This window comes from Podarcis cretensis, assembly GCF_951804945.1.
Source record: "Podarcis cretensis genome assembly, chromosome: 5".
NCBI lineage: Eukaryota > Metazoa > Chordata > Lepidosauria > Squamata > Lacertidae > Podarcis > Podarcis cretensis.
In genome coordinates, this window is record NC_137174.1 from 82,667,973 (window position 1) to 82,690,552 (window position 22,580).

The window sequence follows — 22,580 nt, forward strand, 5'->3', positions numbered from 1 at the left end:
TTTATCTTTAAGCAGCCATTGGGTTGGATCCAGAACTCCTGTGAACACTGCTGACAATCTTTCCTACTTCCTGCAGCCTCTTGAACAGCTATGAAGTGTTGGGATAGCTTGTGGAATAGCATGAGAGGTGTCACTGGGATCTGCCGAGGCGGCAGGGAAATTGGTGAAAACCACCTTTCCAGCAGGAAACCCGCATTGGTTCTTCATCCCCTCTGAGAACTGAAGAAGTCCTTTCACTCTGGTAAGGGCAAGTCTGGATCCAACCCATTATAAAAGAAAACTAGAGAAGTAACTCTTTTAAAAAAAATATAAAAAGTCTTTTATACTGATCAAGAAACACTGAAAACAGTTATATATCAGCAGTGGATAGTTCCAGAGATATTCTTCAGATTATATATTTTAAAGGCAATTCCACATATTCAAAACAATGTCCAAACACTAAACAGCAGTTAATCTTAGCTACAATTAGTGAAAATAAGATAGTTTAAAAGCTTGGTTGGCTTGTTTCCCACTAATCACAGTTTGTCTAGGTTCAGATGTCACAAGCTGAAGTTGTTCTAAAAAGGAAGAGAGAGTTTATGGATGCCTCTTCATAGTGGTGCCAGAAGGAAGGCGGGAACTAGGCTTGTTATTGTAATGCTAAACTATGGTCACAAGCTCCAAATCAATTCGTTGCTTACTAAATCCCATATTTCTGATCACAAAGCGGGAACACCTTCAGTGCTATCCAAATTTAATTTCAATTTAGTGAGAGATTATGTGCACATCTTCCTTTTCAGTGTATGATTCATTGATTAGCATTTAGAATTCAATCATCCTGGCTACAGCATCAAAGAACCAACTCATTGGCACATGTGAATGAATACCCAAATAAGAAATATAACATGTGCATAGTTCTACTCAATCAGCAAGGCATTTTTGCAGGAGTTAAGTACTGATTAACTTACTGGATTGAACGACAGCTTGCGTTTGTTCAGAAGTTCCGGATGCAATATTCGTCAGTGCCCATGCTGCTTCAAACTGTAAAGATGGACTAAGAATATAATAAAAAACAAACAACAGTTTATTACAATACTTTTGATCAACTGCTTGAGAAAACAACTGTTCCTTTAAAGGCACATACTCACTTGTCATCTCTTTCAAGGCAGTGCACTAATATGGGTAATATTCCAGATTTTATTAAGTCATCAATAGGCGGGTTGCGATCACTGGAGAGTAGTTTTCTATTCAGAAATATTTGGAAAGTAGAATATCAAACTTTCGGGCAAAGTTCAAATGGCTCCAATTGATTATTATAGCTAAAAACATGAAGAGCAGCTAACAGGGATTTCACAGCATACTCCATTTCCTATCTTAACATAAAAATTAAAAAATATGGTAGTAATTATTCTGATATTTCATAAGTAACAATCAAATACAATTTAAATTTAAACCAGTAATTCTGAATGCATTATCTTATTTCCCCACCCTCTTGACATTTGTAAAATATATTTTGAAGTCCAAAATGTCTTAAATTAAATCAAAATTAAACTGAAAGGAGATCAAAGGCAAGCAAATGTGCCCATTTGCCTCTTTTTAAAAGAGAAGACACCTGGGCCAGAGTGCTACACAGTACAAAAAGATGCTCACTATCCTGCTACAAAACATCATACACAGAGATTGATGGTGATTGAAAGAATTGAATAAGACTGGTTCTCTCCTTTTTAGTGGGTAAAGTTCTTGTCAGGATGGAGAGAATGGGTGGCTGCAGAAATGTGGAATGCTCTTCCCCAGGGAGGTTTCCCTGGTACCTTTGTTACAAATCTTTAGGCGCCAGGCAAAATCACTTCTCTTCTCCAAGGCCTTTGGCTAATTAAACAATCTATGGCCTTTAAACTGGGGGAAGGGTGTGGGTTATTGTTTTCATTTGTTATTGCATTATGCATTCTTGTGTTTTTATATTGTAAACCACCCTGTGAATGATGGTATATAAATTTTATAAATAAAATAAAGAGGTACATGTGTGAGCGGAAGTGTGAGGTGCCAAGCATCTTGAGCAAAAGGGTATAGGGTGGCTCTAGTCCTGAAGCACCACCCCTGCCTTAAACAGAACAAAGGTTTCTTGTATATCTTGGAGAGAAGAGTTTAGAGCTGGACAACTGGCTGGTCAAGTATTTCATGAGGCCAAAGAATGACACTACACATGTGACAGTCTACTGCTGTTTATTTCATTATCAAGCCATGTGTTAGCAAGAGAAGGAGTGAGAACTGTTTTTCCCCTAATCTTGAAGCAGTCAGGTTCATACCCATGATACATTAGATAATGCATGAAGATAGAACAGGTCAAGCTGTTGCCACTGATATATGGGAGAGCTGCCTTTAAAAACTGACATTAAATATTTTAATATATTAATGAAATGTTTATAGACCACACTTTATCTATCCAGGTACTGGGTCTGAGTCCAGAAAATAAATCAAAAAAGGCAAAAAATTATGAAGGCAGTTAAAACTATGACATCAAAATATTGAAACCATGGGTAGCCAACATGGTGCCATCCAGATATTGCTGGACTATAAAGTCCCATCAACTCCATCCAGCCTAGTCAATGATTGGGGATGATGGGTGTTGGGAATTCAAGAACATCTCAAGGAAACCAAGCTATGAATAAATATAACCCTGGGATAATCACTCATTTAGAAATTCTTAAAATACCCCATCAAATAAATCAGTCTTGATCTACCGTATTTTTCGCCCCATAGGATGCACCTAGTTTTTTTTGGGGGGGGGGGGAATAAAGGAAAAAAATTTTATTTCCCCCCCAGGTGCGCTGCGCTAAGCCCGAAGCTTGGGGCGTGCTGAGCTCAGCGCGCCCCAAGCTTCTGGGTGCCGGCAAGGTCTCCGCTAGCTGTGGGAGAGCTGCGCGGCTCTCCCAGGGCTAGCGGAGCGCTGCGCTAATCCCGAAGCTTGGGGCGTGCGGAGCTCAGAATGCCCCAAGCTTCTGGGTGCCGGCAAGGTCTCCGCTAGCCTTGGGAGAGCCACGCGGCTCTCCCAGGGCTAGCGGAGTGCTACGCTAATCCCAAAGCTTGGGGCGTACTGAGCTCAGCGCGCCCCAAGCTTCTGGGTGCCGGCAAGGTCTCCGCAAGCCGTGGGAGAGCCGCGCGGCTCTCCCAGGGCTAGCGGAGCGCTGCGCTAATCCCGAAGCTTGGGGTGAGCGGAGTTCAGTACGCCCCAAGCTTCTGGGTGCCGGCAAGGTCTCCGCTAGCTGTGGGAGAGCTGCGCGGCTCTCCCAGGGCTAGTGGAGCGCTGCGCTAATCCCGAAGCTTGGGGTGAGCGGAGTTCAGTACGCCCCAAGCTTCTGGGTGCCGGCAAGGTCTCTGCTAGCCCTGGGAGAGCCGCTCGGCTCTCCCAGGGCTAGTGGAGCGCTGCGCTAATCCCGAAGCTTGGGGCGAGCGGAGCTCAGTGCGCCCCAAGCTTCTGGGTGCCGGCAAGGTCTCCGCTAGCTGTGGGAGAGCTGCGCGGCTCTCCCAGGGCTAGCGGAGCGCTGCGCTAATCCCGAAGCTTGGGGCGTGTGGAGCTCAGCGCGCCCCAAGCTTCTGGGTGCCGGCAAGGTCTCCGCTAGCCTTGGGAGAGCTGGGTTTCCCACGGCTAGTGGATAGCTTCCTGAAGCCTGGAGAGCGAGAGGGGTCGGTGCGCACCGACCCCCCTCGCTCTGCAGGCTTCAGGGAAAGCCTGCATTCGCCCCATAGGACGCACACACATTTCTCCTTCATTTTTGGAGGGGAAAAAGTGCGTCTTATAGGGCGAAAAATACGGTAATACCATCATGATAGCAATGTTGGCACCAGAAGCACTTTTAAATGAAGGGTATTTTACGTATCAGGTGCAGGTTTGTTCACTTTCCCTGAAAATGGAACAAGGAGAAGAGCCCCTCTGGCAACTACTTCTTCAGGTATGTGACCCAATACCTTGAACTGGGCTCAAAAGCAGATAAGCAGCCAATATAACCCTGAAAATTGGCATTAAGCGACTCTATCTGGCCGTACCCATTAAAATTCTGGCAGCTGCATTCTACACTTATTGAAGCTTCCAGTTTGTCTTCAAGGCAGTCTTGTAACTTCATGGAAGTTGTAAGAGCATGGACTGCTGTGGCAAAATAGTCCCTGTCCAGCCAAAGCTGGTTACTTTCTTTGGCTTTTTTTAATTCCTCTCTTAATTTAACTGTTAAGATGGCCCTGGCATTCCAGGATAAAAGTTAAAGAGGGAGAACACTTATTTCATGAGTCATTCAATTACATGTTATATAACCTTCTTGAAAGTTATATTTGGCAAACTAACAAAACATCTGACCAACCATCCAACTTTTATCATCTATCAAAAGTGCACTATTTTAAAAAAATACCCTCAAACAATTTCCCTTAATATATATATAATTTTATGCCCAGTTACTTCTGGCATTTTGTGAAATATTGATTTCATCAATATTTGCATGCGGAAAATGGAATTCAATTGTTGATCAACTTGTGCTCCAAATCATTTTATAATATGTCAAATACAGATTATCAAAGTAGTGTTCACATTAAGAGCACATTAAGAGAACCAACATTTTCAGTCATAACACAGTACAGCTACCGATTCCATTAACAAACTGTACTACCATAGAAGAAAGCATATCTGAGTAAATTATTCTCTTACCTTGCAGCCTGCACTGCACTTAACTGGATACCTTGGTTGTCACTTGAAGCATTCTAAGAAATAAATATATTTAAAAATCAGGACTTTCACAATATAAGTGAATTTTAAAAACAGAAGTGGTTAAGATACTTACCTGCACTATTGCCTCTAGAGACGTGTTTTGCTGAAACAAATATCAAAGCATTAGAAATGCATTCAAAAAGACATACGTATATAATATTTAATCACCAATTAGTTCTTACCACTCTGAAGTCACCATCTATATCAGAATCTTCACAGATATCTTCATGAGGTACGTTTCGTCTCTTTAACAGATGCTCATCTCTTTTGTTCTTTTAAATACAAAATACAAATTACATTCAGATATCTGCTTTCCCCAATGCTTTAAAAGTGTATTCTAAATATTTGTAAAATTTTAAAAATGCAAATATGTAATGTAAGAAAAATGCAGTGTACAAAGCAATAAAAAATATTAACGGTAAAAAATACCATAAGAGGCTTTTAATTCATATTACAGTATAGAAAAAGTAAATGTGTTACATGATTTACATAACCTGACACAGTACACATTTACATTCACTATTGATAATTTGCCAACCAAATTTTATGTTCATATTGGTAACAATTTTGTGTAATTCTAAAGCTTGCATGTTCCAAAGTTTTAAATGATCAAGTACATAACCTTTTTGGGGAGGAACAGAATAACGGAACATAAGAGTGGTCTATTCATGGAGTTTTACATGGAGCAGTTGAGGAATGGCAGCCATGGATGAAAAAGAACTATGCAGTTGAAAGGTTACTGTAAGTCACTTTAGAAATATCTAGAATTCTGAAAAGCAGCATAAAAGCTAACTTAGAACAGTACCCAACAAAGTAGTTCCATTAGTGAAAGGTCTGGCTGCATAAAGGAACTTCCCCCTCACATCTCCCAGCATATAACTAAATCTTTTGAGAAGATCTGGAGAAGGCATGGGGCGGTGGGTAAAAGGAAATCCTGACACTAATGCAAGGAGTTTGTTGGGTAGCAACCTAAATAAATAAAATGCCTAAAACCAATCAATTTTTTTTGGCCAATTATATATATAGTTGCCAACCTATTTACTCTCAAACAAAATTCTTATAGATATGCCAAGGAAACTGGCATTCTACTATTGGATTATGGATCTTACATTAATACCTATATATGCATTTACTTGATATTGTTCTTTTCCCACTCCAAAGTTTCAGACTTTTTGGGAGGAGCAGAGTGATGCAAGCAAAAAGCAAGTTGTCTGTGCAGAAATGTGCCTTACATGGCAATCGTCAAGGAACAGCAGCAATGAGAGAGAAAGGAGTATGCAGAGCAAATAGCTATCCCCGAACATCGGAAGCTCTGTAGACCGCCTCTAAATTCTGAGCACGTATCATCCCAAACGTATTTTAAAACTTTTTCTGCAGTCAAAGTGAGAGTCAAAATTCTCCTAATAAATTTAATACAAATAACCCCAATTATTTTTGAAAAGGATTTTCCTTGCTACACATGCCCAATTAAACTTCAGTGCAATTTGTATCTACATAAGGAAAATAAGTATTATCAGTGATACACACCAAAACAAAAAAGTCAATTGTACAGCAAGGAAATAACTTGGGTAAATAATTACTTTATAATGTGCAAAGCTTAAAGAAATCCATAATTATACATAGAAAACAATAACACATATTTAAACAGCAGTATTAGTAGAGCTGAATGCTTCAAGAGAAATCAAACAGAGGTGAGACGAATAAAATTTAAGCAGTTTAGCACTGCAGCTAGTTACCAATTAAAACATTGACCATAGCTGGGAAACTTCTAATGACAGGGAAAAGTAGTATTTCAGGAATGAAGCATCTGGAGTTTTCCATCAACAAATAAGAAACATAAGTTTGTAAATTTATGAACTTTGTATGTTAGCCATACTCAGTGAGAACCATTAAAACCTAAGTCAACTGATTTCAATGGGAATCTGCAAGTATGACTAACACTAGTTTTCACCCAGAGCACAGATAACCTATTTCATTCTAAAAACTGCACTGCCTTACAGGAAACTTTCTGAGGGTGGCATGTCAGTGTTGAGTGCAGGCAGAGTCAAAAGAGGGCAAATCAACAGCAGGCTACATTCCAAACGTGCAGAAACCAGAGATTTCTACAACCACCCTCAAGCAAGAGGTATAACTGAAGCTTATGGACACACTGCAGTCACACAAAAGCATTCAAAAAGGACACAAAGCAGGTCAAGGGATATGGACTAGGAGAGTTTCAAGGGCTGAAAAGCAAGGCCTGGAGGTTTTCATCCTTGCACAGCACAACCGCATCTTGCGTGCAATTAACTTGTGCAATTTCAATATTGCATGGCTGAAAGCTGGCTAGTTGAAATCCTGCAAATTGCATGCACGATGGAGAGCTTAAAATTTCCTTTTGCATGTGATATGGAAAGAGCTTTTTATCTCTCGGACGTGCTTACTGGGGCTCTGAAACGCTCTCACAAAATCTTGCAGGAACTCAGATAGCCCTGCAAGATAGCGCGAAAGCATCCCAGAGCATGGTAAGCAAGAGTGGTTATGCTGGGGTGATTTGGGTATACGAGTTTTTTCATATATGTGCCATCCCCGGAACATAATCTTCATGCAAGATGCTTTTGTATGATAAACTGAAGTCACCAAACAAAATTGACTGGCATTAGATTTAGGGCAATTAAAAAATAGTACTTCACACAGTTCATAATTAGCCAATGGAATCCACTAAAAGATGCAGTAATGGCCATTAGTTTAGGCAGCTTTTAGAAAGATTAGAAAGTTTCATGTTTTCCTCTATGGATAGGCATACTATAGGATCTTCTAATATATGAGTGCTCTCCCATGCTTTCTAAAATATAAGGGAGCTTTCCCATCCAGTCTACAGATTAGCATTTCTTCAATGATTATAGAAGAAATGTCAGGATGTTTGCCTATTTCACACTTCCAGCCAACAGTATGATGAGCAGAAGCAAATACATCACACATAAGACTAATCAGGTTCATTACCAAGCTACTAAACCACACATGTAGCATCCTGCTTTGGAAAAGAAACCAGTCTCCTGGTTAGCATCCCTACAAGCTTCCAGCAACATTTTTCTTGCTTGAAAATTGAGGGGCACACAAAATGGAGGGCACAACAGAAAGTCAGACTTAATCAATGCAATGATTTTACTGTAAATGTCAAAATCTCACCTGTAACTTAAAGCTATTTGTCATATATTCACTTGAAGGTAAAAAAGAACTTCAGAATTCATGGGGGGGGGAGAGTCAAATCATGCTAACATACTAAGTGAAAAGAGAAACTGCGCAATTTCTTAATGCTGTCAATAAAAAGGCATGACTGTTACATTACTTTAGAACAATGCAATTCAGGAGATAATTGCTAGAAATTATGGGCTTGATCCAGTCTAAAATGGCAGAGCTTCTGTGGCTCATGTTCCTTGACTGATCAGAGGTGGCAGAGGATTTTTTAACATGGGGAAAGGGAAAGGGAACAGAGCACATTTCTATATTCTTTATGGCAGTGGTTCACAAAGGGTATGGTGCGCCACACTGGTGTGGCAGATGAGGATGGCAAGTGTGGTGGGAAGATTCAAGGACAGTCAAAGGAACATTTAAATAGTATAGTCTAGTAATTTTTTTTATTTGCAGAATATGGATAGGTATTTTTTTCAAAATCAATCACTGCTCAGAGTTGTTTCTTTTTGTTTTCCAATGTATTTATTATCAATAATTTTTTTTGGTGTGGCACGAACCAATTTTTATTCTAAAAGTCTGGCCCTGAGAAAAGAGTTTGGGAACCACTGCTTTATGGGGACTGCTGCACCTGCAGTGGATTGGATCAAGCCCACACTGAATTAGGTGATAAATAGCATTAAATCTTACCTTTCTTAATTCCACAACAACTTCATTTCGTTGTCTTCTCATAGTCTGTAAAGTTACACAAGAAAGTTACATCTAGTTTCCACTGTTTAGTAAGGCACAAACTACAGTGTCTTGAGACCTAAATGTCAATGTGGGGTTCAAACAATTCCCCACATGAAATTATAGGTTAACTATTCGAAGCATGAAAACTGCATACCCTTTGTTGTGGTTGTCTGAATTGGCTGCCTCAAGCCTTAAAAATGAATATTTAGCATTAGAAATTTGATGAAAGAAAAGTAGGTACAGTATTCAACTACTGAAACCAATGTAACTAGTTAAGGGGAAGCCTGGGGTCATATTTTAATACATGGTTTTTCTTTTATAGCTCTCATGTTTATTTTTCTTAGTTATATCTTACTTTTCTTCCATCATAGAACCCAAAGCAGGGATCACCCATCTAGACACTGACCAGACACAGACCTGCTTAGCTTCAGCCAAGGAGATGGGTGATGCTTTTAGATCATACCCTCATCCACTATGGCAAAATGAAGTAACCTAGCTATTGCCGAATCTCATTCTCTCATGAAAGTAAATCTGATACAGAAGATACAGATTTAGTCTCTCTATCTGAATACTACCTAATGTTAGCAGTGCTTTTCTTCTAGAAAAAAAGGCACTGTTACTATGTATACTTGAGTACTTGCAGAAAAGAAACACTAACTGTTAGGCAGTTGACATTTTTACTAATTGTATACAGACCAGTGAAACCTGCAACAAAATAAATAACAGTAGCCCACCTGGCCTGAAAAAAAGGATAGCATGATCAGGTCATGGGTGTGAACAGAAGGGAAGAAAAAAAATCAATATTTGTTGTTTTCTAAGCCTCCTGGACCTTCTTCTGCTGTGCTACATAAAAACACCAGAAGGATCAGCTCTAGTGCTGGGTGTCAAACCTGAGCCATTTGAGGGGCCAAAACAAGAAAGGAAAACCACTCTTTTCCTTTCCTTCCTTAAACATCCCTGTACATTACAGGAAGTGGGGGTGATTTCTAAAACATTAGGAGACATAGCCTCTCAAACCTAATCACACACCCCCTTATTTTCTTCAGCTGGCATCTACATCTATATTCACTAGGAAAGCCAAACTCAGCCAGGTCCCTGAGCAGACTGAGTATACATGCATCCCATAATTCTCAAAGTTAGAGAATTGTGGAGTGCGTTCTGCTGGTGCTACTTAGCTCAGGGAACTTGCCTACACTGTTCCTTGTCTACCATCACTGTGGTACTTTAAAGAACGGGGTGAAACAGCTAAGGAAGCTGTATCACCCCGTCCCAATATTTTTAGGAAAGCTTTCAATTGATCTAAATAGAAGATTGACAATTGCTTTAAAGAAGCATATTTTCATACCAATACTATGGCTTTCAAAAATCAGCGTAGATCTGTGCCAAATTTAAAAAGTACTTTAAAAGCAGTGACAAAAATAAGCAATGGATAGAAAGATTATAGAGAAGGAAAACATCTAAAAATACAACCCTGTCCAACACCTAACCAACAGTAAAGATAAAGGTAAAGGTACCCCTGCCCGTACGGGCCAGTCTTGACAGACTCTGGGGTTGTGCGCCCATCTCACTTAAGAGGCCAGGGGCCAGCGCTGTCCGGAGACACTTCCGGGTCACGTGGCCAGCGTGACATCGCTGCTCTGGCGAGCCAGAGCCGCACACGGAAACGCCGTTTACCTTCCCGCTGGTAAGCGGTCCCTATTTATCTACTTGCACCCGGAGGTGCTTTCGAACTGCTAGGTTGGCAGGCGCTGGGACCGAGCAGCGGGAGCGCACCCCGCCGCAGGGATTCGAACCGCCGACCTTTCGATCGGCAAGTCCTAGGCGCTGAGGCTTTAACCCACAGCGCCACCTGCGTCCCTTAACCAACAGTACTGTTGCTCAATATTTAAAGTAAGTATTTCAGGCACGTCCATTCATGTTCTATTGTCCAAAACTGACATTGACAGCCAGAGGTTTCACACCAAGGATTTCCTATAGGAAGGCGTTTCTAATACACACCCATCGGCATACATAGAGCCAACAAAATATCTGATTAAACTCAGACAGGGTCAATAGTTCAAGCATGAATGAAAATGTAGCTTATAAAATCTGAGAATATGTTGAGAGCCACTGCACAAGCAAAATTAATAGGGACACCAGAAAATCACTAAAGCACCCCCTGTAGCATTGGTTCTTAAAGTTTGTTGTACTCATTATACGTACTCGGAAACTACAACTAATTCAGAATGCGACAGCTAGGCTGGTGACTGGGAGTTGAGAACACATAACACTGGTACTGAAAAACCAACATTGGCTCCAAGTATGTTTCCAAGCACTATCTGAAGTGTTGGTGCTGAACTTTAAGGCGCTAAACTGCTTTGGCCCTGTATTCTTTGACATCTCCATTGCAGCAGAGACAAGTTAGTTCTTTGTTTAAATTTAAAGCAAAGTGAATTGCCTCTTCAGCAGGTGGCATGAATCTTAAAGATACCACAGTCCTTCAATTTTCTCCTATATTATTATGGTCTCAGGGACCACTTAAAACAATACCATGGTCCACTGAATTGCTAGAGACTCTGTCCAGTACTGCTCATCTCACATCTTGCCTCACATCCATAAAGATTGGCAATATGGCTTTGAGTTGCTCCTGCCACCTTCTCCAGTTTGTACTTATATTTCTGAAAATCCAGTTTAAAAAACTGGAGCTGCTAGTCCAAAGGCAATCTTAATATCACGAAGCCAATATGTATCCTCTGAAGTACAAAATCTGATTTTAATGCAGAAGTGACTCCACTTCCAGGATCAAGAATGAATTTCTGCTATCTGCACAGATCTAGGAACCCTCTGATCAGGTCTCACCAACTGCACAAGTAAACCAAGAGATTGCTTTAGGTCAGTGTTTCCCAACTGGGGGCCATATGGGAACACCAGGATATTCCAAGGGCACCACAGGTGAAAATTGCGTAAATGGGACACCACAGCACAAGGCTAGGGGGCCACAGAGGGAAGTGAAGAAAAGAAATCAGTAAAAAATATATATATATTCCTGATTGGTTGGCTATCCACTTGGCCAATCGCAAGCGGATAGGGGTGGCAGCCCACGAGGGCCTAACACTTCTTTTTGCCATGTGTGTTTTCTTAGAGCAGTCCTGGTTTGTTTCCTGTGGGAAAGGGCGATCGTTGAGGTTCTCGTTTTGATCAGTAGAGCCCATGATCCAGAACTCCCAGGTCAGATAAGTGCGGGGTGGGGTGGCAATGGGTAGGCCAGTGTGAGTCAGAGCTGCAGGTTGCTACCACCAGTGGCAGCCTGGGCCTGGCTCTGCACGGCATAGGGTGCAATCCACCCCAGCACCTAGCTGAACGGGGTTGTCTGGTGCTGCTGATTTGCATCTAGTAAATAACTAAGTGTCTACACAAAAGAAAGCCACACTGAGTTCAGTGAGGTAAGGGTTTGTGGGGCTATAGTGTTTTATCTGGGCAGCCAAGGCTCCTCTGGACAACAATATCTTTTTGCACCAGGTCAGTGAGGACCACTTGCTTTTTAAAATTCTCCCATTTTCACATAACTCCCTGTACGCCTTTTGGACTGTATCTGTAGGTTCCCCCCCCCCCCCGTGTCAAATAAGTGTTGTTTACTTTTTATAATACATAGAACATGGATCTCCCTCGGGAGGTTCTGGACTCTCCTTCCTTGCAGGTTTCTAAGCAGAGGTTGGATGGCCATCTGTCATGGATGCTTCAGCCGAGTTTCCTACATTGCAGGGGGATGCACTAGAAAGATGACCCTTGAGGTCCCTTCCAGCTCCATGATTCTATGTTTTTCAGCTTCAACAATATTTCATTATCATTTTATGTAATTGTATTTTGTATAAATTATAAAAATTATAAATAAAACATTTAAATAACTACTTTTCTACCAGTAGGATAGGGAGGCATGGGTGTAGCCAAGATTTCTGTTAGGGGGACAGAACCTCAGATTTGTATTGATTTTTACTTATTTGGGGGGCAGCTGCCCCCCAGGCTATGCTCTTGGGGGTCCACAGGTCAGGAAACGTTCCTTTAGGTGACGGTATTTTTAGATGTAGCAATAAGAACAGTGCATGATCTGAGATTATGTTTCAGGATCTCTCGCAATGACGGCATGTAATCAGAAATGTGGGTCATCATCCTCTGAAATATTGTAGAGGATCCTGTGATGCATCTCACTCAATATGCACTCGAACTATGTAGCAAAGTATTTCAGGAAGGTCCTAAATCTTCCCACACTCCAACTACAAACTAGAAGATTTCAGAGGTGTAACATTCAGAATGTAATGTCCCCGAGCTTCAGCATCAATACAGAATTGCAACATTATAAAAGTAGGATTTGCTGATGACAGCAGGGCAGAGCAACTTCTGAAGGAACCATTGAGCATAATGACTCTTGAAAAAATTCAAATCACACTACAAAATGCATCTATGACAAGCATTAGGAGAGCACTATAGCAAAGGTTTACTATAGGTCAATGTCAGAGAAACACCGATTTGTAGAGTTGTACCCCAAAGGTCATCTAGCCCAACCCCCTGCAATGCAGGAATCTCAGCTAAAGCATCAGTGACATGGCCATCCAACCTCTGCTTAAAAACCTCCATGGGAGAAGCGTTCACAAGCCCCTGAGGGAGTTCCACTGTCCATACCACTGTCAAACAGCTCTTACTGTCAGTGTTCTTCCTAATGTTTACTCAGAAATTCCTTTCTTGGAACTTGAAGCCATTGGTGCGGGTCCTACCCTCCAGAGCAAGAGAAAACAAGGTTGCTCCATCCTCCATGTGACAGCCTTTAGTTATCTTAAGATGGCTATCGTATCTCCTCTCAGTCTCTTCTTTTCCAGGCCAAATATAACCAATTCCTTCAAACCATTCCTCATAAAGCATGGTTTCCAGACCCTTGATCATCTTGGTTGCTCTCCTCTGCACATCACCTTCCAGTTTGTCAATATCCTTAAGTTGTGGTGCCCAGAACGGGACAACAGTACTCCAGGTGTGGTCTGATCAAGACAGATTAAAGCAGTACTTTCCTTGATAAGGATATTATACTCTGTTGATGCAGTCTAGAATAGCATTAGCTAAGCATGTGATCTAGTAAGACCAGTCTTTTTCACATGTACTACCGGTAAGCCAGATGTCCCCATCTTATATTTATGCAGCTGGTTCTTCCTGCTTAAGTGTAGAACCTTACATTCATCCCAACTGAAATTCATTTTGTTAGTTCGGTCCCAGTTCTCCAATCTGTTATGGTCATCTTGAATCCACATTCTGTCTTCTGCCACATTAGCTACCCATTCCAGTTTGGTACCATCAGCTAACTTAATTGGACCTGCCTCCATTAACCCCAAACCCCACTACTCCAATAGTTAAAAAAAAAAGACAGCAAGCTGGTTGTTCAACTCCACAACACATCTAATTGTTTAAAACACAAAGCTAGTTTAAAAACCTGTGTTTGGACTTTACAAAATAGGTTTACTCATAGTCCACTAACCGTTAAGTAGTGTGGAACTGTGTTATTGATTTGCTCCCCTGATATATGTTATCTTGTATAACCTAATGGGCTTATTACTGTGACATAACTCTATGTGTGCTCAATTACCCCAAGAAATCCAGAGAATGTAGATCTGAGCATCCTAGGCTTTTTCAAGGAAGATATGCAGTTTTTTGAAGGGGGACTCTAAATGCACATCAAATATCCTGCACCCACAGCAAATAATTGGATCAGAGTGCATGAATACTTTGGCGATCAGAGCCTCAGAGACACTAATTTCAAAATGACAGAAGGTATCTCGTACACTGGCATAAATCATGTTTCCCCCTGTCCTTTTCATTACTTTATCTCACAATGATCAAATGTTATCTGTAAAAATACTACTTCAAAATTTATCTCTGAAAAAAATGGATGCTTTACAAACTCCTGAAAATTAAATCATATGTTGGATTTTCCAACTGCACCTTGGAAACTAGGATTGCAATTCTAAACAAATTTATTGGAGATCAAGCCCAGCACAATACAATGAGAATTAATTCTAAGTAATAAACACACGTGGGATTGAACTGTAAAGCTTATTAGAATTAAAAGTGATCCAGTGTAAAATGCAGTGTTATAAAGGCTTATGTTAAATATGCCGATTCAGAAACAGCAGAACAGTAAGTAAATCCAGATCATGGTCACAAAGACAGATGGATTTTGGATGACTAAGGAATTTGATTCAATACAGGGGATCCCTTTGTCCTGGGAGCACAGGATTCAGGCAGAAGGTCTGTTTTCAGGAGAGCAGGGAAGTGGAACCTAGGGCTACCATGAAATATTCAGTTCCACACCCCATAGAGTGCTGTACAATCCTACTCTACAGAAAAGCAAAGTGGGAAAGCCCTCTTTTTAAAAAGCTGTATAGTTACCATGTCAACAGCTGACAGACTAATTCCAGTATTTTTCATGTTTTGAATGAAAGCTTTAAATAAGCATATCACAAAACAGATGCAAAATGTTCAGCAGTTGCTGCCTAGAATACATGACATTTATGAAGAATTCAAAAGTTATGCTAGCTGCTGGCAAGTATGCAGGTAAATTAGTAAAGGACAAAAATTCAGGGTATTTTCCCAACTGATTATTCAGAAATCCACAATATTTCTATGAAAAAATGAAAAGCAGAGGGCAGCAGTATACAAGTCATGGATTCTTCTTGGAACTACAGTTTTTTTCAGAGAGATCAAGGCTCTTGAAAAAAATGCATCAACCTCACACAATTAACCACTTTCACGTAAGGAAAAATTGTGATTTTTAGGCCTCTCTAAATGAAACATGAAGTGACATCTTATATATATTTACTCAGAAGTCCCACTGAATTCAATGGGATTTACTCCAGACAAGTGTATATATATAGGATGGTAGTTTTAAGAATAATAGCTATACTGTGACTATCTTCTCAATTTAAAGATGAGATTGAGGCTAAAGGACTGTTTACCTGCCAGCAATTCTGGGGGCAAGAGAGATATAAACTGGGACATATTGCTTTCATGCACTTAACAAATACATGTTAAGTGCCATGGGTGGCCAATCTGTGACACAGACAATGTAATTGGCGGGTATCTGCTCACCAGAACTGTGTGACTGCATGTTCCATAGCTCAGCATCTAGGGGCACAAACTATCTCATGGCACACCAGGGGGTGGGGTTACATATGTATTCATTTGGCTCTAGATTGGCACATGCTCAGAAGAAGAAGAGTTTGGATTTGATATCCCGCTTTATCACTACCCTAAGGAGTCTCAAAGCGGCTAACAATCTCCTTTCCCTTCCATCCCCACAACAAACTGTGAGGTGAGTGAGGCTGAGAGACTATACCACGCTGGCTCTCAGACATGCCTTGTGGAATCAGCTAACCAACCAGACTGACCACCATTGTTATACAAGGTTGTGTATAACTTGGGACAGAATCCTGAGCTGCTCCAACCTGTATTGATATTCTACACTACTGAAAAGAGGGGTAATTATGTTTACATGCTTTTGCTCTCCACAGCTGACTATATCCAAAGCCAGATCTTTGACGAGACACTTGAAGTCATACTCTTATTTTATTTTTAAACACAGGGAAGACAGTCTGTCAACTTGGTGAAAAATACTTGGAAATATTTCCCATTTAACTGCTTTAAGTTTAAACTAGCATTTAAATAAAATGCATGTGAACATGTTTCTGCTGAACACAGGTGAATGGTTCTGGGAGCAGTCGCTAACTTTGAAGAAATGCTGATTAAAATTTGGTTTTAATATGGTCAACTTGGGGCTGGGTTTTACATATTTTAAAACGCTGCATGCGTATTCTGCCTGTTTGCACTGTGACAGTGCGGCTAAGGAGGCTAATTACATCGAGTACTGCCAGGTAACAAGGTAGTTTGTGTGTGTGTGTGTGTGTGTGTGTGTGTGTATATATATATATATACACACACACACACATATACACACACACACACACACACACACACATATAAATATATAAAACATACTACCGTGTTACCTGGCAGTACTCGATGTAATTAGCCTCAACCACACTGTGTATATAAATATATAAAACATGTAGCGCCCTAAAAGCTATTTTTGCCGTGGTGTGTAGCTCACAAAGTCTGGTTCCTACGGAGAAAACGCGTGTCATGGGAAGCGGAGAGAGAAAACAGAAGAGAAAACATGTCATCTGACAGGCCGTTTCCATGTCAGGCAGCTGAGTGGGTGGGTAGAGAGGGGCGCCTCCATCCGCTCCAGCAGGGCTGCTGCCCCCCTCCCATTTCCCGCTCTGCTAACCCTGGCCCCAGCTCCTGCCCCTTCCCACCCGCCTGCCGGGAAAGTCCGAGGCCCAGGACGGAAAAGGAGAGGCAGAAAAGGCCTGCCCCGCTCTCTCCTCCAACGCGCCCCCGCTCGCGAAGCATCCTCGCCACGGCGAGCAGAAGCGGCCAGGCCTGGGCCCTCCCAAAGCCCGCGGGTACGGAGTGGCGACGCGTCCCCTCGTGAGGAAAAGCCAGCCAACCCCACCCACCCACCCACCCACCCGCCGGCCGGCCTGCCCTGTCTCTCCGCTGACGGAGCGGCCGAGTCCGGCTCCGGCCTCGCCTCGAGATAGGCAGGCCCCGCCACGGGAGATTAGCAGAGACGCCACAGCCAACCGCCTCTGCGGCGGAGGCCTTGTCCGAACTGATCCCCGACCTCGCTTGCCGGCCCAGCCGGCCCCTCCCTTCGCGCGAAGCGGGCTGCTAGGCCCGGGCTAAGGAGGGAGAAGAGCTACCTCCAGGTCTCGGCCTTTGTTCTTAAAGTTCTTCAGCCGTTGGTTGTCCAGCTTCTCGTTGTCGGCCATGGCGGGAGGTAGGGAGCGCGGCCTCTCCTCTTGCCTCTCCTCCCTCCTCTTTCTCCGTCGACACCCAGGCCGGACCCAGCCGGGCCCCTTCTTCCCGGCGCCGCTTCCGCCCCTTCGCCTCGCTCGCTCGCTCGCCTTCCCTTCTGCGCCGCGGCGGGTCTCCCTGGCTGGCCTGGCTTGGTGGCGGGCTGGCGGGCCGAACCGGGCGGCCTCCTCCTCCTCCTCAAGTCGCTCCCCGCTGGCTTAGGCCTTCCCAGGGCGGCGGAATGTGCCGGTAGCGAAGGGAAGAGAGAGCGAGAGAGAGAGAAAGATAGGGGGGAGGGAGGGGAGGGGACGGGCATGGGGCAGGGGAGGAGGCAACAGCCTCGCTCTCAGACGGACGGCAACGGCCACGCCCACCTCTCCCTCCCTCCCTCGCGCGCGCTCGCTCTCCCTCTCGCTCTCTACCCCTCCTCCCGGCACCATCCCCCTCCGACAAGCGCTGCCCTGATTGGCTGGCTCTCCTTGATGGGCAAAGGGGAGGCTCGCCAGCACACTGGAAAGAGTGGAGGTGGGTGTGAGGAAAATACGCTTTCGAGGGGGAGGGGGGAGGAGGAAGAGAGGAGAAGAAGGCGGGGCCGTGAGGGGAGCGAACGGCGCGAGCTCGTGTTTCGCAGCGCATTTCCTTCCCCAACCGCCAGGGGGGAAGCGGCTCTTTCCCCGCCCCCTCACGCGCGCACACGCCCAGGCGCGAGGCCCTGGCAGCCATTTTGGGGGCTGTGAGGCGGCTTCGCGAGCGCCGTCCCCGGAGTAGGGCACGCCTGGGTTGTTTTCGGCAGATTTCTCCCTTCCTTCGTTTCTTTCCTCCCCCACCCAGCGTCGTATCGGAGAAGAGCCGGAGAAGCTCGCGGAAAGCCCTGGTTCAGTAGTTGCGCACTAAGTCGCGTTGAGTTCAGTGGTGCGAGGTTAACCCTCAGGAAAACGCGGCGTAGGATCGCAGCCTGTGTGTGTGTGTGTGTATCTTTTTTGGGAAACTTGAGTCGCCAGAGTCAGCAGGTAAGCCGCGGGGGTCAGGCATGTCCCGGGAGGAGGCACGGTAACGCTTCTTCCCGTCTCCGGCGGCTCCTGCCAGAAAGGTCCCTTGCGGAGCAGAGGCGGACTCAGCCTCGCCCACTGCCAAGAAAGAAGAGGACGTGAAATCGGGCGCGTCCTAATCTGAACGTTTGAAAAGACGAACCGGCGCGGTTTTATTGCGCCTGCTGGGAGAACCGAATACAGAAGCGACACGGGCGCCGTCCCCGTTTTGCTGTCCTCTGCGGTTCCATTGGCAGTTGCCAGGGTTGTAATAAACTTAGGAACTCTTGTTAACAGTTGTGATAATTGTATTATTCTCGACTTGGGTTTTTCTCTGAGGGCACGGGGCCTTCCTATGCAGAAATTGTGCACGTGATAAAATTATCTTAAGACTATGGTTCCCAGTTATTGGGGGTCTGCGGGATGCACTCGGGGGTCCGCAGCTCCATCCCTTTCCCCCCCCAAAAAAAACAACTTATTTTTTGTCATTTTGCATGGTAATATTGCAGGTGTTATGGTCTGTTTTAGTGCTGTGCACTTTTTCCACATGTTGGCCAAAATCGGTTTTGAAGTCATACCGCAATAACGATTCTGACCAGCAATACGCAGCAATATATATCGCTCCTCTCATGAGGAAGAGCAGGGCAGCTGATTTCAAGGCCCCATGGATATCGCACGACGTTTCTGAGCTGAGGGCGACCAGGGCAGCCGACCTCACTTCAAGGCACCGAATTCACTTCAAGGTACCGTGGCACAACCTTCACCTTGGCACCAAGGCTGAGCAGCTTCTCACAGTCAACAGGAAAGCAGCAGCAGCCACAGTGGGAGTGCATTGTCGCTAGCTGTACCCCCCATCCCCTCCCACTCAAGCCATGTATGCAAGGTGACTCCATTTCCTCTCCTCCCCCCACTCATCTGATCTGCTTCTTCCCTCATGCCTACATCGTGATATATCGGAATATTGTAATGTTTAGCTGATGATATATCATGATGTTGAAAACCTCTATTGCTCAGCCCTAGCCTGTTTTTTTAATACACCTAAAATCCTTTGCTGATTAGGGGCTACCCCATATTTTGTTCAAAAAATTGCTTTGCAGAGGTAACTACCACTGAGTTATCAAAACTTTCAAAAGTAGAGGGGGCTGTGGCTTGGCTTTTAAAAAATAGGGGGTCCTCCATAATTAGCTAATTGGGAACCACTGATCTAGGGCAAGAACTTTAATAATTTTGCACACACACACAAAAAAAGCAAAACAGGAGATGCAATCTTTTCTACTTTGGTTTTTTGAATATTGGTGGGAACTCTCTCCTGCTGAAAATTCTTAAGTATCTAGTGTGACATTCATACTGTCTCCCCACCTGCTGCTCTTGCATAATTGTTAACTGCATGTAAAACCATAGTATGTGTTCCATTCCATTCAATGCTCTGCTTTTGGAATGAATCAGGAAATGAGCATTGGGAAGAGAAAATACATCTTGGTGGTGGAATGGGTGCTAGCCAGTTGGTGCCAGTCAGAATTAGCTTCTGTTGCTAACTTACAAAACTAGATTACTTTTTCAACAAAAATAGCAGGTAGCTGTACTTGTTCATTAAAAAAACAACAACCAAAACCAACAGTTCCTGTAGTAGAAAGTCTGGAGTCCAGTTCCCATTGGCTTAAGACAGGAAAAAGCTTATGATGGGAGAGTGAAGGGAAGCAAGGGTTAGCAGGTCACTCTGATCCCTGCATGGTGCAGTGCCTGAGCCAGCAACCTGGGTTCTCCTTGAACCTTTTCAAAATGGTGAAAGCAGAACAAATACAGGCATCCTCTGATTCTGGTTGTTTTCCAGGTTATCGTGCATGATGGTGGAACACGCATAAGCCCGTTCTGCCCCCTTTCTGGCCACTTTTGTGTCCCTCTGATGTGTACATGAGCAGTCACCATCACACGCATATCAAACATGTAAATTGGTCATTGCCTGTACCTGAAAGAGAAGCAAGGCGTTAATGTTCTTTTTTGGGTCCTGAGTAGTTCCAATGGAAGAATAAACCTGTGGAGAAGGCATGGGCTGGAGAATCCCACAGAGACCAAACAGACTTAAAAGGTTTTGTTTTCTGAGGGGAAGGGTTACATAAAACAAGTGAATGAAATTGTGAACCTGGCTAGATGAGGGGTTTGTATACTAGAGTGGAAGTTTCGAGCTGTGAGGCATTTAGGGTCTGACTTACAGGACAAAGTTGAATTTTATGTCCAAAATTGAATACTGATTCTAAGTCAGATTGATATTTACCATAAGCATCAGTGTAAAAGTACTGAATGCAAAAAAGTATTCTGTATGTAGCCTTGGATAAAATATCCTAACCTTAAAAAATGCAAGCGACTCATCACTTTACTGGTAGAGATAATGTTAGTTGAAAGGAAAGGTGCCTTAATTCGTGTTGGCTAATGAACAGCCAAGAGTGTGTCTGTGTTGGTCATGTACAAAAGGCATCTGCTGCTAAATAAGATGGATTTGTATCCAACCAGAGCTTTTGGTCCTCATGGAAGAGAGAACAAATTTCCCTCTTGTTAGGGAAGGTAACTAGTATATACCATTGTATACTTCCTTTATCATGATTGCAAAGAAAACACCATGCCTTGATTGCACTGTCACATGTAGCAGAAAACTCAAAGAGCCAGGGGCGCATCCTGTATTACAGCAAGACGAAACATCACAGAAACAATCGCGAGAAGAAGAAAAACAATATTTTGCAACCAGTGAAGCTTCTGCACTACTTTAATGAAGACCTCAGCACATTTCAGCCTGGTCGAAAAATGCTTCTTGGATCTGAGTGTTCTATATTGTTTATATACATCATATGCAGGAATTATCATCCCCATATGTTTTAGCTTCTCTTATATAAAATTCCACATGCTACACAGTTTGAACAGGCATCTTTTCAACGTTTCACCAAATTTTAAAGTTTTCTATTGCATTAATTTGGGGTGGGGGTTGTTCCTTTGAAAAAACAAGGATAACTTTTTCCTGCATTTTCTTCTGGACCTTCACATCTTTTTCTTAAGAGTAAGTTAAAACATTTTCATTTCAACTGATAAAAGCTGATCTTTATGCATGGAATTCAAATATGTTTTTTACTTAGAGTAGACCCGCAAAAGTTAATGAACATGACTAAGTCCATTCATTTCAATGCAACTACTCTGAGTATTATTATTATTATTGGCCTTTGTTCACATAGGTTTAAACAATAAAATCCTACAAAGTCATCCAAATACATTGCCAAACACATACAATATATAAAAGACTAGATAGCCACCGTTGAATAAATCAAGCAACTTTCAATTTAGTTTTAAAGATCTCTGCTAAATACCCCGAAACAATCTTGGTAGTTTACTCTGAGTAAAACACTGAGTAAAACTTAGTTGAATACCACCCTATCTTCTCATATTATATATTTGTATTGTTATTTACTGGTATTATGTATAGTCACTATCTTACAACATTCAATAAAGTTTGTTAAAATATGTTCCTGTTGCTTGCCTGTTACCTGGGAATATCAGTGCAGACCATAATGGGTATATTGCTAAGGACTTTGTGCTGGATCCAAGATCTCATATTTCCCAGTTCTGTAATGATCAGAAGCTTATATCCCCTACCTATGTTCCATAGAAATGATTATTGAAGCCATTGCTAAATTAAGAAATAATTTAGGTTGTAATTCTGTGCATACCTGCTTTGCAATAAGCTTAATTCAAAACACACCCACACTCACTTCTGTAAACACGCATGTATAGAGTCCCTGTAGTTTGAAGACAAGCTTAGAATATTCACATGGGAAAATGGGAAATGGAAGCCAATTAGTTTGAACATATTCTTGTCATTTAACATTAAAGGAGGAAAATTTACAATATTCATAATTTGGTATGTGCCCCCCAGACACATCATCCCAGGAAGTTTTCCAGTCAATTGCTTGCCTGTGAATCTGGCTCAGCAGAAGTTTTTCTAATTGCTTAGACCATTGAATAGCTAGCTCCAGAAACTTTCATGGGAGACGGAGACCTGC

At 42.8% G+C, this 22,580-nt stretch overlaps 1 protein-coding gene across 1 annotated transcript in view; it reads right to left on the reverse strand.

Moving 5' to 3' along the window:
- The window catches only part of KPNA4 (karyopherin subunit alpha 4), a 31,352-nt gene extending 13,526 nt beyond the window's left edge, over positions 1 to 17,826 (reverse strand). Inside the window, exons 1-7 of the mRNA XM_079978004.1 lie at positions 17,416 to 17,826; positions 8,591 to 8,635; positions 4,915 to 5,004; positions 4,806 to 4,835; positions 4,673 to 4,725; positions 1,128 to 1,223; positions 948 to 1,033 (exon numbers count right to left, since the gene is read on the reverse strand). Of these exons, the coding sequence (XP_079834130.1) occupies positions 948 to 1,033; positions 1,128 to 1,223; positions 4,673 to 4,725; positions 4,806 to 4,835; positions 4,915 to 5,004; positions 8,591 to 8,635; positions 17,416 to 17,484 (469 nt within the window). The 5' untranslated portion in view covers positions 17,485 to 17,826. The remainder of the gene's footprint in view (positions 1 to 947; positions 1,034 to 1,127; positions 1,224 to 4,672; positions 4,726 to 4,805; positions 4,836 to 4,914; positions 5,005 to 8,590; positions 8,636 to 17,415) is intronic.
- Positions 17,827 to 22,580: the final 4,754 nt, after the last annotated feature.